This window comes from Heloderma suspectum, chromosome 6 (genome assembly GCF_057233095.1).
Source record: "Heloderma suspectum isolate Gila_16-S chromosome 6, 16-S_ref, whole genome shotgun sequence".
Taxonomy (NCBI): Eukaryota; Metazoa; Chordata; class Lepidosauria; order Squamata; family Helodermatidae; genus Heloderma; species Heloderma suspectum.
In genome coordinates, this window is record NC_139463.1 from 109735757 (window position 1) to 109752496 (window position 16740).

Genomic DNA, 16740 nt, shown 5'->3' on the forward strand with positions numbered 1-16740 from the left:
ACTAAGGCCCCCCTCCCCGCCGCCAACTGCAGCAGTATTCCAAACGGGGTTGAAGCTTGGTGGGGTACATGATCTTTATATAGGATCCCGACGGGTGCTGCTCTCAGCATCCAGTTCTGCACGTGCACAGGTTGCTCATGAAACTGGCAGGAGCATAATCCACAGCGCAGTAACTAATACAGTCCTCGTGCTTCCAAACTGAGGAATGTAAGTCAGAACAGTGGTGTGCTGTAGGGATGTACGAATCCCCTTACCTGCCATCCGTGGGGGTCCGGCGGGGCGGTGATCCATTCCTCCCCCTGGAATCCTTGATCGGGGGAGGTGATCTGTTCCTGCCCCCTGGAATCCATCCAGGCCAGCTCCACTTTGAACCTGCAGAACAGACCACTCACCTCCGCCTCCGCGTGGGATCCATCCGGGTTGGATCCCTGTCCACGTCGAAACTGCGGAGCCGGCCGTCAGCTCCACAGGGCTGGAGAAAGTCGATACAGCCGGCAGCCATTCCTGTGCCGTATCTCTGTGTAAGTCAGTCCCCCGGACGCAAATGGCGTCGTGGGTGCCATTTGCAGCCGTAAAGCTGGTCAATTAGCCTAAATGCAGCCATCCCCTTACCTGCCATCCACAGGGGTCCGGCAGGGCGGGGAGTCTATCCGTTCCTCCCCCTGGAATCCTCGATGTGGGGGGAGGTGATCTCTTCTTGCCCCCCGGAATCCGTCCAGGCCGGCTCTGCTATGAACCTGTGGAGCCAGCCGCCAGCTCTGCAGGGCTGGAGAAAGTCGATACAGCTGGCAGCCATTGCCGTGCCGTATCTCTGTGTAAGTCAGTCCCCGGATGCAAATTCCGGCCGTAAAGCTGGTCGCTTAGCCTAAATGCAGCCATTTACGGCTGCATTTTGTCTAATCGACCAGCTTTACGGTCGCAAATGGTGAGTGGTCTGTTCTGACACGGACTCCGGGGGGGGGGGGGGACGGATTCTTTAGAATCTAGCCTCATTGGAGTCCGTGGTGGAATTCTCCACCATCCCTAGTGTGCTGAGGCAAATGACTGTTGTGTTTCTAACTCAATTTCACGTGGGCGCTGTTGGAGAGCCAAGATCATCCTGCCTGTTGTATTTCCAATTGTGAGTGGGAAAGACATTGTTTGGCAATTCTTCAGGATCCTGACAGCTTCTCTTTACACGGCTTCGAACTGTTCTCTGACACTCAAGAATGGCAATCTGTTACTTCTAGTGAAATTATTGATTTGTGGGCAATTATGGGCTTGAGAAAGCCCGATTTCTTGTTGTTCAAAGACTAATAGACTTAGATCTACGGTATCTGAGGACTGTAGCAAATAAAACCTGCTCTCCACTACTCTATACTAAATAGAATAATTTCAATAATTACACAATCACTGCAGCCCCATATCTGTCTACATTAACCATTCCAAAGTATAGAAGAGCATTTACTCTTGCCCGTTCGAATGTGCCGCCATTGGCACTATTAAACGGATTATGTAGTAAGATCCTGGTTAGTGAATAGATATGTTTCTGTGGTGCTGGAGTAACAGAATCGGTTGAACATGTTCTCTTACATTGTGACCTCTACAGGGAAAGCAGAGAAAAGCTAATTTTCCCCACTATTAACAGCCTTCCCAGGAAGTAGCTCCACCACCTTGGCATCCATTTGTTTAAGGGATGTGTCTTTTTGGGTCAGTGGAAGGGTTGCCAGGATTTTAATTATTTCAGTGCTAACTAGGAAAAGAAAATGAAGTTGTTTCCTTGAAAGAAGGAACCTCATAAATTGCATTTTGCTACTGTGCTAGTTTTAACTGTGTTTTCGATGTTTTATACGGATTCTGCTGGTCTGTAATAAATGAATTCATTCATTCTTACCCAATTTCAAAAATGTATTTTTCCCCAATGGTGGTTTCAAAATATCTCTTCTGAGCTGCAGTGAGCTTAGTCAGGTTGTTGACTGACTAAAGGGCAAGGGCTTGTTCCCTGACTCCCCAAAGGAAAGGGATAGATCTAATGGACTTTAATAGGAGGGTATATTCTGAATGAACATTAATAGCCTCTTTACAGTGAGAGAAGTTTTGCAGTGGAACCAAATACTTGGGGTTGTGAGGTTTCCCTTGCTGGATGTCTTCAAGGGGGTGTGGTGGGGGCAGCCACGTGTTCAGGATGCTCTCACTCTGGATTTTCTGGAGCATACCAGGGATTGAGCTAGTTACCCTGGAAAACCCTTTCCAGCTCCATGATTATGCACCGGGGTAACTATTGTAAAATTTTGAACAATTGCATATGATTTGTTTGATCTCTCCTCACAAACTTGACTACTGTGCACTTGATGATGAGTTGCTGAGTACTCTATGTAAACAGACTCCAATGAAAAGCAGTATGTCAGAAGTGATATCTGCGCTCTATCATGTTAGATCATTCAAATAGGCAAATCATCGTTTGTTACTGTTACTAATTGGTATGCATCCATGTGTGCACACAAGTCCTCAGTCTGAAGCAACACTGGAGTGCTTTGTACTAGCATTCTTTTAAGCAGGTCAGAAAACTGCAAAAAGGCCCACCTCAGTCCCTTGAACCAACAAAGTGCTACTTACTATGCCTTAGAGGAGGAGTGTGGACGCATCATAAAGTTGTGTAAAGACAGTTTACTATATACAATGGATACAAATTCACCAAGGGTAACATCATCTGTGGATCTAGGGAAATGGTGTTGAGCTTTTGCCTGCTGGCCGCACCTGGGGTTCAAAGCCTTGCTTAACATCCGAGTCAGCAGAAGGAATAGTAGTAAGAAAATCACCCTGAATGCCAGCAGATTTTGTCCCCACTCTCCGATATACACCTGCATTGTCACCTACATGATTGGCAGTCTGCTTGTGAGCTGAATCTCTCTTGACATCCCTGAAAGACTAAACAGTCTTTACCAAGACAAAGACTCCATCCCGGAGACTTTGCCTAACGAATGAAATATCAAATCTCCATTTCAGATAGCCCTACCAGCCTCAGGATCACCTCCTCAATGCCTGTGGCACAATAGTAGACTTGCAGTGAAATCCAGTGCACATCTGTGCAGAAGAAAGTCCCACTGAGTTCAATGGGACTTATTTCAAGTACGTGTGCGTAGGGTTTCAGCCTCAAAGAACGTGTCTTTATAGTCTGAGGGTACAAGCTGTTGTGCTGATTGTCTTATTAGTCCTCTCACTAGCTTCTGGCTAATCGTGGGACTTCCAGAAGCAGAAATCAAGTATAGTGTTTTGGCTAATGACAGGGTATATAATGTCCCTTCCCGAAGCTCTCAAGTCTTTGCACAACCAGAGGAAGCCAGAGAAAACATGTCTATGTGATTTGTGATCCTACCATAAAAAAAAGCCTGCTCTTCATTTGGGACAGTGACAGGGTTCAACATTATACTCCCTTGGGAACATGGTGCGTGTCTCGCACTGGGCCTAACTTTCTGGGAGGGAAGAAAGTGGAGAAAGTACAATGAGGCCATGGATGACCAGTTGAGAACTGTAGCCAGTGTGGCTAGCCAGACCGCATCAGACCAGTTAACATGGATATATTTGTTGATACTCCTTGGCGACCATGTTTTTTATTCTTAACCATGCACTGGAATTACACTATGTCACAGTGGACCACCGTTCAGGGAGGCTTTGTTGGGAAGACATGGTCGCCATGCTTCTTTGGAGTGTCTCTCCCCCCACACTGCCATTTGAGGCAGATAATATCTGCCCGGTAACAGCTGCATTAAGATTCTAGACTTTTCAGTTGTTATCTATGACTGTCTCAGAAAGCACTGTTCCATAGGTAGACACACACACCCTTAATAGGGTTCAAAATGAATCAAGAAGTCCCTTTTGCACACAAGTGTTCATTCTACACTGTGACTGTGACGTCACTCATTGGCTAAAGAAACTGCAGGGTGGCAGCAGGCATATTTAGTTTTCACAAAACGTTTGGACCAAATTGTGCCTGAATTATATAGAGAGGGGTTTCTACAATGGGTACATACTTCATTATTACTCTTAGTTGAAAACTGTGAATTTGTGATAGCTAGTGGATGCCCTGAAATTGTGGTCCAGGAGCTACAGCACCCTAAGCCCCATTGCTAACCCAGCTGTGCACCTTCCCCTCTGCAGGTATTGCCTGATACTTCATGGAGAACCCAGATGGACAAAGCTGGGACAGATTAACTCCTTGAGTCCCGTCAAACCATATTTCCATGGTATAAGCTAGTTCAGCAAGTTCATGCAGAACCAAGTCCAGGATGACTGTTGTTTTCCCATTACCTGATTTAGCAAAGAAAAGCAGTACTCGATGGGAGACTCGTACTAAGGCCACTCATGCTCTCTGAATTAAGAGAGAGACGTGGAGCAACCTACACCCTATGGTCTTGCCTTCCCCTATGACAAAATGGCTGCCTCCCCCTGCCATATCCGCTTCTCCCATTACAGTGGCTGCTCCCTCCTTCCCTACCTCCTTTTCAAAGCACATCTGGACGCAATAATCCCACAACTCTATCAGCTGATATGAAGTACAATACAGCAGGCTGTCTTTTCACATTATCAACTGACAGAGAACATCTCTTCTTCTTCTTCTTCTTCTTCTTCTTCTTCTTCTTCTTCTTCTTCTTCTTCTTCTAATAGTAGTAGGGTTGGAGGGGGCCTACAAGACCATCAAGTCCAACCCCCTGCTCAATGCAGGAATCCAAGTCAGAGCATCCCTCACAGATGGCTGTCCAGCCTCATCTTGAATGCCTCCAGTGTGGGAGAGCCCACTACCTCCCTAGGGAATTGGTTCCATTGTCATCTTGCTCTAACAGTCAGGAAGCTTTTCCTGATGTTCAGCCGTAATCTGGCTTCCTGTCACTTTAGCCCAATATTCCGTGTCCTGCATTCTGGGATGATGGAGAAGAGATCCTGGCCTTCCTCTCTGTGACAACCTTGCAAGTACTTGAAGAGCGCTATCATATCTCCCCTCAGTTTCTCAACCATGCCTTCTCATGGCTAAACATGCCTTGAGATGTTCTTTCAGTCTCTCTTCATTGGGCTTTGTTTCCAGTCCCCTGATCATCCGTGTTGCCCCTATTAAATTTCGTTCCGTTATTTTCTGCCCAGTGCTCCAGTCTATCAAGATCACTTTGAATTTTGTTTCTGTCTTCCAAGGCATTAGCTATCCAGCCCAATTTTGTGTCATCTTTAGATCTGATCAGCATTCCCTGCACTTCCTCCTTCAAGTCATTAATACAAATGGTGAAGAGCACTGGGCCCAAGACTGAGCCCTGCGGTACCCCACTCGTTACTTGTCCCCAGTTTGAGAAGATCCCATTGATAAGCACTCTTTGAATCTTATTCTGTAGCCAACTGTGGTGGATCCACCTGCTCGTTGTTTCATCTAGCACACTTTGAGCTAGTTTGTTCATCGGTATATCATGGGGCACTTTGTCCAAAGTAGGGATGTACAAAAGTCCCTTACCTGAACTCGAAACTTGATTCGCGTTGGGGGGGAGGCACTCCGTCCCTCCCCCCGAAATTCTGGCCGGGGGGGAGGCGCCCCGTCCCTCCCCCCCAAAATTCTGGCGGGGGGGCGCCCCGTCCCTCCCGCTGCAAATCCCGGCCGGCCGGGAGGCAAATGGCGGTGGCCGTAGACGCCGCCGTTTGCGTCCCTGCAGTCAGCCATGACAGGCTACGTAAATATTTACGTAGCCTATCATGGCTGAGTGAAGAAAAAAAAAACCGCGTGTACGCAAATGGCGGCGTCCCTGGGCGCCACCATTTGCGTACGCGCAGGTTTTTTTTTCACTCAGCCGTAATAGGCTATGTAAACATTTACGTAGCCTATCATGGTGTTCTTTAAAAATCTAGCCGTGATAGGCTACGTAAATCTTTACATAGCCTATCATGTTTTTTGTTTTTGTTTTTTTTTACTTGGAAATGGCGGCGGCGGCAGCCGGTCGAAAGACCGGCTGCCGCTGCTGAACTGCCGCCAAACCGCCGCTGGAGCCGCCGCCGCCAGGGACATTTGCACAAGGTAGGTCCCGTCCTGGGGGGGCAGACCGTTTTGCCACCAATTTCGGGGGGCCGAATTTGCTGGCATTCGGCCTCCCCGAGATTCGTGGCGAAATTCTGTGACATCCCTAGTCGAAAGCTATGCTGAAGTCAAGGTATATTATGTCCACAGCATTCCCACAGTCCACAAAGGAGGTTACTCGATCAAACAATGAGATCAGATTTGTCTGGCAGGAGTTGTTCTTGACAAATCCATGTTGGCTTCGAGTAATCACTGCATTGTTTTCAAGGTGTTTACAGATGGATTGCTGTATAATCTGCTCCAGAATATTTGCAGAGATTGATGTCAGACTGACCGGTCTGCAGTTCCCAGGTTCCTCCTTTTCATCCTTTTAGAAGATAGGGACAACATTAGCCTTCCTCCAGTCATCTGGCACTTCACCCGTCCTCCTTACTTGCTCAAAGAGAATAGACAGTGGTTCTGAGAGTTCTTCTGCCTGTTCCTTTATTACTCTAGGATGCAGTTCATCTGGCCCTGGAGATTTGAACTCATTCAAAGTAATGAGGTGTTCCTTGACCATATGCCTATCGATCTCAAGCTGCAATCCTGCCCCTTCATCCTGTACTTCACCTTTGCCAGGCGGCTCATAGATAGAGATGGGCAGATTCCTTACCTGCTGCTCCGGGGGGGAATGCGCTCATGGCGGGAGGCGATCTGGTCCTCCCCCTGGAATCTTCTTCGGCTGGCTCCACCCCGCGGCGATTCCACGTAGCGCCAGTGATATGGCTGCCATTGCTGTGCCATATCGCTGACTAAGGGCTCACTGTGGACACAAATGGCATCTGCTCTGCCATTTGCATCTGTGGTTTTTCCCGCAATAGGCTAGCCTATCACATGAAAAAACACAGTTGCAAATGGCGTAGCGGACGCCATTTGCAGCCGTAAAGCCCTTAGTTTAAGCTAAATGCAGCCATTTACGGCTGCATTTCGCTTAATCTAAGAGCTTTACAGCTGCATATGGTGTAGTGGATGCCATTTGCATCTGGAGTGAGCCCTCAGCCAGCAATACGGCATGGCAATGGCGGCCGTATTGCTGTTGCTACGGAGCCGGTCGGCAGCTCCGCAGAATCGCGGCAAGGAGGATCCGGCCTCGGACGGTTCCTGAGGGAGGCGGATGTGAGTTGTGCCATTCCGCCATGGACTCTGGAGGCCGGATTCTTCAGAATCCAGCCTCGTTGGGGTCCGTGGCAGCTTTTTCTGACGTCCCTACTCATAGACCCTCTTTTGGGAGAAGACCGAGCCAAAGTAGGAATTGAGCATTTCTGCCTTTTCTTTGTCATCTGTTATCATTTTGCCATCCTTATTTAATAGTTGGACCACCATTTTTTTCCTCTGTCTTTTACTTTGCACGTAGCTGAAGAAATCTTTTTTGTTGCTTTTAGCATCCCTCGCTAACCTCAGCTCGTTCTCAGCTTTAGCCTTCTTGAGGTCATCCCTGCAATTCTGTGCTACCTGCCTGTACTCTTCCTTTGTTGCTTGTCCTTCCTTCCACTTCCTATGTGTGTGTGTGTGTGTTTTGTTTTCAGGTCATCTCTAAGCTTTTTGCAAAGCCACCTTGGCTTCTTCTGTTGTCTTCCACCATTTTTTTCTTGTTGGAATTGTATTTAATTGTGCCTTTAGAATTATATTTTTTAAAAACTCACACCCATCTTGGACTCCTTTTCTTGTTAGAGTTGCTTGCTTTAGGACCTTACTTATCATTGTTCTGAATTTATTAAAATCGGTGTTCCTAAAATCCAGGGTATGTGTTTGGCTACACTCGGCTTTTGCTTCTTTTAGAACCAAGAACTCGAGTATAACTTGGTCGCTTTCCCCCAGAGTTCCTCTAACTGCTACTTTATCCACTAAGTCATCTGTTATGATTCCACATGCACAATATGTAAATAGTAAAGGTTTGTATATATGTATGGTGGCAGCAATGGAGAGAGTTGTGAAGCATCACAATACACAAACAGAGGGTTGTGGGTGACAGCCTAAAAGCGGCAGTGTGAGGAGAGACACTGGCCAAAGCACTTGACCTGGTGACTACAAGTAGGATTGTGAGGTGGTCAAAAAGGCCTCAGGTCCTCCCACACACCTTCTCACATTTACAAGGAATAATGTGGCTGCTGTCTTGATATATTTCTCTTCTTTGGTGTGACCACTGGGCTTTGGCTCACCTTTTTGAGGCTGAAGGGCATCCATTTCTGCTGCATTGTCTAAACTGTTATACAGTTTCTCTCATCACTAATATAGGGCTACAATAAACAGAAATGACTCAAGAAGAACAAAACCTCTGAAGAACGAAGTGTTGGAATCATTTTTTCCTTGCTAGTTGCTCTCTGGTGTTCAGCTCAGGTCTCAGGAGAATAATGTAGCATTTGGGAAGGAAGATGCAGGCCAATACACCAAGATTGGAGGCCAAGATGGAAAAGACCTCCACGGCCACCATGTATTTCCCCTTCGTACTCAGGTAGGTGGGGACAAAGGATAGCCAGACGCTGCAAAACACCAACATGCTGAAGGTGATCAGCTTGGCTTCATTGAAACTATCAGGCAACTTCCTGGCAAAGAAAGCCACACTGAAACTGATGATGGCCAGGAGCCCCATGTACCCCAGGACAATGTAGAACATGGTGTCTGAGCCTTCATTGCATTGAAAGGTTATCTGACTGATCTGGGAGTGCATGTCAAACTCTGGGAAGGGGGGAGCAGTTGCCAGCCACACAGCACAGATGCCAGATTGAAGAAGAGAACAAAGGCCAACCACAGATAATCCCAGTCGATTTCCTACCCATTTCCTCATCCTGTTTCCTGGCTTGGTGGCCATGAAGGCCAGCACCACAGTCATGGTTTTAGCCAACACACAAGAAACAGAGACGGAGAAGATGATGCCAAACACGGTTTGCCGGAGAAGACAGGACACCTTTCCAGGCCAGCCAATGAATAGGAAGGAGCACAGAAAGCCGAGCAACAGTGAGGAAAGCAGGACACATGTAATGTTCCAGTTGTTGGCTTTGACAAGGGGAGTATGCTGGTAGCGAATGAAGATCCACAATACCACAATTGTGATTGTGGAAAACAAAAAGGCACAGCTAACGAGAACTGCTCCCAGGGGTTCTCCGTAAGATAAGTAGACAACGTGCTTGAAGATGCATTGATTGTGTTGCTCATTTGGATACTGATCTCCTGAGCACGTTTCACACTGATCTTCATCTGAAATGAATAAGCAAGGTCTCAATATTTCCAATTTCTGGATTGATCAGGGATCCATTAATCATACCTCCCATGAGTTATATAATAACACTTTGTTAAACGTAGTGAAGAATCTTTTGCCAATTCCAAGTGAGAATTATTGGGCAGGTTTTCTACAATATTTGCATTAGGAATGTGCGAAGCCACAGCAAGAATGTCGTGTTCAGATCTTTCTTTTCTGTATGTGAACTTTGCTTACTATTACACTGCAACATGGTTTTCCTAGTTTTAATTGGAGGGGAGAGAAACACGAAGTATTGCTCATGTGTGTTTTGGTATCGGGTATCTTAGTCTTAGCGCTGCACTCTTTGGATGGCATTACAGATGTCAGCTTTCTGTGAGAAAGTGTAATGTGAGAAAAAACATATTGCAAGGGAAAATCATTATTCTAGTTCCTCTGATGGAAAAGCTGACAGAGCAATTCCTAGATGAACCTTTACACAACCCTTTCCAACCCTGGGGCATCCATTGTTTCTGGAGTACAAATCCCATCATCTCCAGCCAAGATAGCTAATGGTTAGGGATAATGGGAGTTAGAGGCCCACAACTTCTGGGATCCCAAGCTTGATTAAGGCTATTTAGAGGCTGATGGAAAAGGAAGGAGACATGCTCTCTCGTGAAAAACTGTTTGGTTGGATACAGCCTCTGGGCCTTTCATTGACTTCCTCCATAACAAGATGGAGTTTACTAAAGCTATTCATATACTGTTGCAGAAAAAAAAAAGTGATAGGAAATAACGTAAGCCCAGAGTTAAAGCATCTGTATTCTTGTCCTCACCAGTATGGTTTGAAATGCTCCCTTCGGGGCACTGAGCGCATTCATAGCAACACATTTGCTGCCCCTGCTGGACAATCTTGCTGTAACCAGGGCGGCAGCTCTCGACACAGGCGGCGTGGGGGACTGTCTAATGACAAGTAGAAAGAAGGCGGTCAATGGGGGAAATGAACAGGTTTCTCATGGTTATAATTCTTAAATTCAACCCTCCTGCAGAAGAACTCAAGAACAAACTAGACCTATTGACATGCAGCTTTGGAACTGCAGGGCTGTACCTGCTACAACTCTTGGAGGACCCTTGGGCAAGTCAACCTCACTGCTGTCACTGTTGCCTGTTCATTTGTACTCTCCATCCCAATCCATCCAACGCCCCAGAGAGAAAGGGTGCAATGAATGTTGGAGACACTGCTCTATCTCCTGACCCTGGTCCCTGCTTGCACGTGTAGGGAAAACAAGTGAGGGAAGCAAGATGCAGAAGTGGTGATGAAAGCAGGCTCAAAGTGTTGGTGGTGGGGTGTGGACCTGAGCAGGAGAAAAATGATGCCAATGCGATATGCCAGCCCTGTTGTGTCACAGCCCTTACAGTGGTCCCTACAAGGATCATCCTGCATCCAAGTTGGTATTTGCGTTGGTGCCAACGGCTTCCTTCCTGATGCAAATAGCACTTGGGGGGGGGATTTCTTTTGAGGCAAGGCAGGAGAGGAAGTAGTTATACTTTAGCTTATTAGCCCACAGACAGACATTTGGAAGTCTTGGAGGCAGAACAAGTACTCCCAGTGAGTGAAGAAGGGTGATATTTTACTCCCTACTCACAGGCAAAGAGATGCTAAAAGCATCATTGAAAAAATATCCATACCTGTTGAAACTTGTGATTCCACACAATGGCACTTCCGTCAATGACTAACTGTTTTCTGGCTGGAGCTTTGGCATCCATCTTCCCAACTTGGACTCTCTGGAATGATCGATTAGGAAATGTGACCAAGTTGACAATATCATATCCTCCTGCCATTTCCCCATTGTCATCAAAAAATATTTCTTCCCCAGCATTGTTGTTAAAGCGGATATTTCTCAGAAAAGAATGAAGCTGGAGTCAAAGAGAAAAGGTTATATTTTGTCAGATGCTGTGGGGGAAGGGTTAATGCTCTATCTCTGAAGTTTGCTCAGATGTGACCTTTGGGCCTGAGAAATCCTTGGGCCACTCTTATCAATATCACTGAAAGTGAGTTTTCAAGATTTTGTAGTTGCAAAAATAGACATGCGACATTTTTTAAAATTCCCTATCATTGAAGAGAAGATGAATGTTGTTAATGTCACATATTTGTGGACCCTCCTGATGGAATCCCCGGAAGGTTTTGCTTTTGCGGTGGTGCTCAGGTCCAGCTTCAGGATCTGTGTCCTTGAACGAGAATCTCAGAGAAGCCCAGTTCTTCTCTGCCAGGGTACCATCTTTAAAAATAGAAGCAAAAGTAATTACTTCTTGGAAGGAACTCCATCCAAAATGGCTGTACACTCTCTATTTAAAAGACTGGCCAAGAGTCTCTGTTCTGAATGGTCTAGAGGAGAGATGGGAAAACTATGCCCTGTGGACCAGGTGCAGCCCACTGGGTCTCTTGATCCACTGTGCTGTGAGGAATCCAACTCAACAAGTCAGTGATCAAGGAAGAGAGTGATATCTTCCTGGGTCGCTAGTTCACCTCACCTCCATCACAGCCCCAAGATTTGGAGGAGAGAAGGGTAGAAATAGAAGGAGGTTGCCAGAAAGAATACACATGCAGATATAAACACACAAAGAAAGACTGGGGAGAGAGAGTGTGTGTTGCTCTGGCTGCACCCACTCTTGGCAGGTGGAAGGAATGCAGCCCTCAGGCTGAAAATGGTTCTGAACCCCTAGTCTAGAGAGTGATTTGGAAATGGCTCTCCCATGTGGATCTGTGCAGGTGTGCATGGGCAGGACTTTCCATTTTGTTACCAGCAGTCTCTGACCCTAGCAGACACCAAACATAACCCTAAACCCTTTCCCTTCTTTACTCTTGTAAGAGGTGTGCAGAGTTGAAGTAATAACGAGCTGGTTTGCATGTAATGACAACCCAGAATATGGGTTGAGTATGGGTTGTTGAATCATGCGTTATTGTAGAAGTATAGGCTGTCATTACGTGTGAATCCAGCACTACGGTTTAACTATGGGCTGTTAACAAAGAGCAACTGGAAGTTTGAAACCCAGCCAGCAAGATGGGTCCTCTTCCTGGGCAGTTAATGGTTGTGGCGAAGGGGCTTGCATAACTCAGTGAAGCCATAAGCTATGCCGTGCAGGGCAACCCAAGACGGACAGGTCATGGCAGAGAGTTCTGACAAAATGTGGTCCACTGGAGAAGGAAATGGCAACCCACTCCAGTATTCTTGCCAAGAAAACCCCATGGAACGTATCACAAGGCTAAAAGAGATGACGCCGGAAGATGAGCCCCTCAGGTCGGAAGGTGTCCAATATACTACTGGGGAAGAGCAGAGGGTATTTCCAAGTAGCGCCAGAAAGAGTGAAGCAGCTGGGCCAAAGCTGAAAGGACACTCAGCTGTGGATGTGTCTGGTGGTGAAAAGAAAATCCGATGCTGTAAAGAACAATATTGTTTAGGAACCTGGAATGTTAGATCAATGAATCAAGGTGAGTTGGGTGTGGTCAAACATGAGATGGCAAGATTGAACACCGACATCTTGGGAATCAGCGAACTAAAATGGACAGGAATGGGCGAATTTAATTCAGGTGACCATCATATCTACTATTGTGGGCAAGAATCCCTTAGAAGAAATGGAGTAGCACTCATCGTCAACAAAAGGGTGGGAAAAGCAGTACTGGGGTACAATCTCAAAAATGATAGAATGATCTCAGTACGAATCCAAGGCAAACCATTCAACATCACAGTAATTCAAGTCTATGCCCCAACCACTGATGCCGAAGAAGCTGAGGTTGATCGGTTCTATGAAGACCTCCAACACCTTCTAGAACTAACACCAAAAAAAGATGTCCTCTTCATCATAGGGGACTGGAATGCTAAAGTAGGAAGTCAAGAAATCACCGGGATAACAGGCAGGCATAGCCTTGGTGTGCAAAATGAAGCAGGACAAAAGCTAATAGAGTTTTGCCAAGAGAACACGCTGATCATAGCAAACACTCTTTTCCAACAGCACAAGAGACGACTCTACACATGGACATCACCAGATGGTCAATATCGAAATCAGATTGATTATGTCCTTTGCAGCCAAAGATGGAGAAGCTCCATACAGTCAGTAAAAACAAGACCTGGAGCTGACTGTGGCTCAGATCATGAGCTGCTTCTTGCAAAATTTCGGCTGAAATTGAAGAACGTAGGGAAAACCACTAAACCATTCAGGTATGACCTAAATCATATCCCTTATGAATATACAGTGGAGGTGAGGAATAGATTTCAGGGATTAGACCTGATAGACAGAGTGCCTGAGGAACTATGGACGGAGGTCCGTAACATTGTTCAGGAGGCAGCAACGAAATCCATCCCAAAGAAAAAGAAATGCAAGAAAGCCAAGTGGCTGTCTGATGAGGCTTTACAAGTAGCTGAGGAAAGAAGGGAAGCAAAAAGCAAGGGAGAAAGGGGAAGATATATCCAACTGAATGCAGAGTTCCAGAGAATAGCAAGGAGAGACAAGAAGGCCTTCTTAAATGAACAATGCAAGGAAATCAAGGAAAACAACAGAATGGGAAAGACTAGAGATCTCTTCAAGAAAATTGGAGACCTCAAGGGAATGTTTTGTGCAAAGACGGGCATGATAAAGGACAAAGAAGGCAGGGACCTCACAGAAGCAGGTGAGATTAAGAAGAGGTGGAAAGAATACACAGAAGAACTATACAGGAAAGATCTTAATGTCCTTGATAGCCATGATAGTAATGTCCTTGATAGCCATGATAGTGCGGTCACTGAACTTGAGCCGGACATCCTCGAGAGTGAAGTCAAGTGGGCCTTAGGAAGCATTAGTAACAACAAAGGTAGTGGAAATGACAGTATTCCAGCTGAGCTATTTAAGATCCTAAAAGATGATGCTGTTAAAGTGCTGCACTCAATATGCCAACAAATTTGGAACACTCAACAATGGCCACAAGACTGGAAAAGGTCAGTTTACTTTCCAATTCCAAAGAAGGGCAACGCCAAAGAGTGTTCAAACTACTGCACAATTGCGCTCATTTCACATGCCAGCAAGGTGATGCTCAAAATCCTACAAGCTAGGCTTCAGCAGTATGCGAACCGAGAACTACCGGAAGTACAAGCTGGGTTTCGAAGAGGCAGAGGAACTAGAGATCAAATCGCCAACATTCGCTGCATCATGGAGAAAGCAAGAGAATTCCAGAAAAACGTCTATTTCTGCTTCATTGACTACGCTAAAGCCTTTGATTGTGTGGATCACAACAAACTGTGGCAAATTCTGAAAGAGATGGGAGTACCAGACCATCTTTCCTGTCTCCTGAGAAACCTGTTTGAGGGCCAAGAAGCAACAGTAAGAACCAGACATGGAACAACTAATTGGTTCAAAATTGGGAAAGGAGTACGACAAGGCTGCATATTGTTGCCCTGCTTATTTAACTTATATGCAGTGTACATTATGAGAAACGCCGGGCTGGATGAATCACAGGTCGGAATTAAGATTGCTGGGAGAATTATCAACAACCTCAGATACGCAGACGATACCACCCTAATGGCAGAAAGCAAAGAGGATCTAAAGAGCCTCATGTTGAGGGTGAAAGTGGAGAGTGCAAAAGCTGGTCTGAAACTCAACATTAAAAAAACTAAGATCATGGCATCTGGCCCCATCACTTCCTGGTATATAGAAGGGGAAGAAATGGCAGTAGTGACAGATTTTATTTTCTTGGGCTCCAAGATCACCGCAGATGGTGACTGTAGCCATGAAATTAAAAGACACTTACTCCTTGGGAGGAAAGTTATGGCAAACCTAGACAGCATAGTAAAGCAGAGACATCACCTTGCCGACAAAGGTTCGTATAATCAAAGCTATGGTTTCCCCAGTAGTAACGTATGGCTGTGAGAGCTGGACTATAAGGAAGGCTGAGCGCCGAAGAATTGATGCCTTTGAACTGTGGTGCTAGAGAAGACTCTTACGAGTCCCCTGGACTGCAAGGAGGTCAAATCAGTCCATCCTAAAGGAAATCAACCCTGATTGCTCATTGGAAGGACAGATACTGAAGCTGAAGCTCAAATATTTTGGTCACCTTATGCGAAGAGAAAACTCCCTTGAAAAGACCCTGATGTTGGGAAAGATTGCAGGCAAAAGGAGAAGGGGACGGCAGAGGATGAGATGGCTAGATAGCATCACCGATGCAATGAATATGAACTTGAGCACACTCCGGGAGAGAGTGGAGGACAGGAAGGCCTGGCGTGCAATGGTCCATGGGGTCACGAAGAGTGGGATACGACTTAACGACTGAACAACAACAAACCTGGAAGGTGCATGTGTAAGCCTGTGTTTGTATTCTAATTTTTTTGGAATGTTTAATAGCAATTAGATAATTAAGACTGTGAGAGCTAATTTATGGGACAGTGGATAATATTAGGTATAAGGAGATCTCTACACAAAAAAAAGTATAATTATGTGCTGATTTTAGAATACATGAGCTTCTTATTAGAAGCCCTTCAGGCCTGTATATCTGTCAGCTGAATGCCCTATTCAGTATTGAATGAGGAACCTGGAACAATATTTTTTTTTAGGTTATTTTATGCAAGTTATATTTTGATGTGATGTCAGAAGTATATTTCTAATAAAATTGAAAAATTGATCAAAAATGTTTCCTTTACTAATTCTTGTTACTAAAAAACCTACATTAAATCCACTTAAAATTAATTTTGGTGTATGCTTTGTTGAAGAGTATTATTAGCTATCGATAGATAACTAGGGTCCAAAGGGTTCCTAAATACTGGAGTTACAGTTTGCAAACACTCAGGAAAGCCCAAATCTGTAACTCCTGTGGAGAATATGGGCTAGGAAGAGCTTAGGCACTCTCCTTCCAAGACATCCATAGCAAGAATGACTTGACATTTGGACTCTGCTCAACAGACTGAGTGGAATCTTTCAAAAATTCTGAGGGGGACCTACACACCTCCCTTTCTTAAGGTTAGGGCCGTGCTTCTACACAGAGGCACATACCTGTGGAACCTTGTATGTGCTTAAGATGTTGGCCATCTGGATGGAGTTCTGGGAGGTAAGCCCACCTATGATGGCCATTGGTCTCTTCTCCTTGTCACAGATGTAGTTGAGGGGATACCGTTGTGCTGTGAAGAGTAAGTCCAAAGTGGTCCAATAGGCTCTTCCTGGACTAAAGGCATTGTCATAGATCATGGATCCCAGTGTGATGTTGGGTAACAACTTGACATTCTGGCTGACCTCATGAATGGCAAAAACAAAGGCGAGGACATATTGGTAGTTTTTAGGCATTACGCTGCAATGAAAGTTTCATAGAGTCTTACAACCGGATATCAGAGGAATGAGCTCATTTTATTGCCATAACATTCTAGATCCTGACGCTGCAACAGCAACAGCAAGAAGAACAGCAAGTCAGAATCAGTGAGCAGTCCAAAGCCTTTTAACTGTGCTCCCATGCATGCTTTCTGTTGGCTTTGTTTTATTGGAC

At 45.6% G+C, this 16740-nt stretch overlaps 1 protein-coding gene across 1 annotated transcript; it reads right to left on the reverse strand.

Annotated features, from left to right (window-relative positions):
* Positions 1–8289: 8289 nt before the first annotated feature.
* LOC146342463 (vomeronasal type-2 receptor 26-like) lies at positions 8290–16292 on the reverse strand. Its single transcript, XM_084808555.1, has 3 exons — positions 16257–16292; positions 10079–10205; positions 8290–9262 (listed from the first exon to the last, which is right to left on the reverse strand). Exons 1-3 carry the CDS (start codon positions 16290–16292, stop codon positions 8364–8366), a joined length of 1062 nt encoding a protein of 353 aa, XP_084664681.1. The 3' UTR covers positions 8290–8363.
* Positions 16293–16740: the final 448 nt, after the last annotated feature.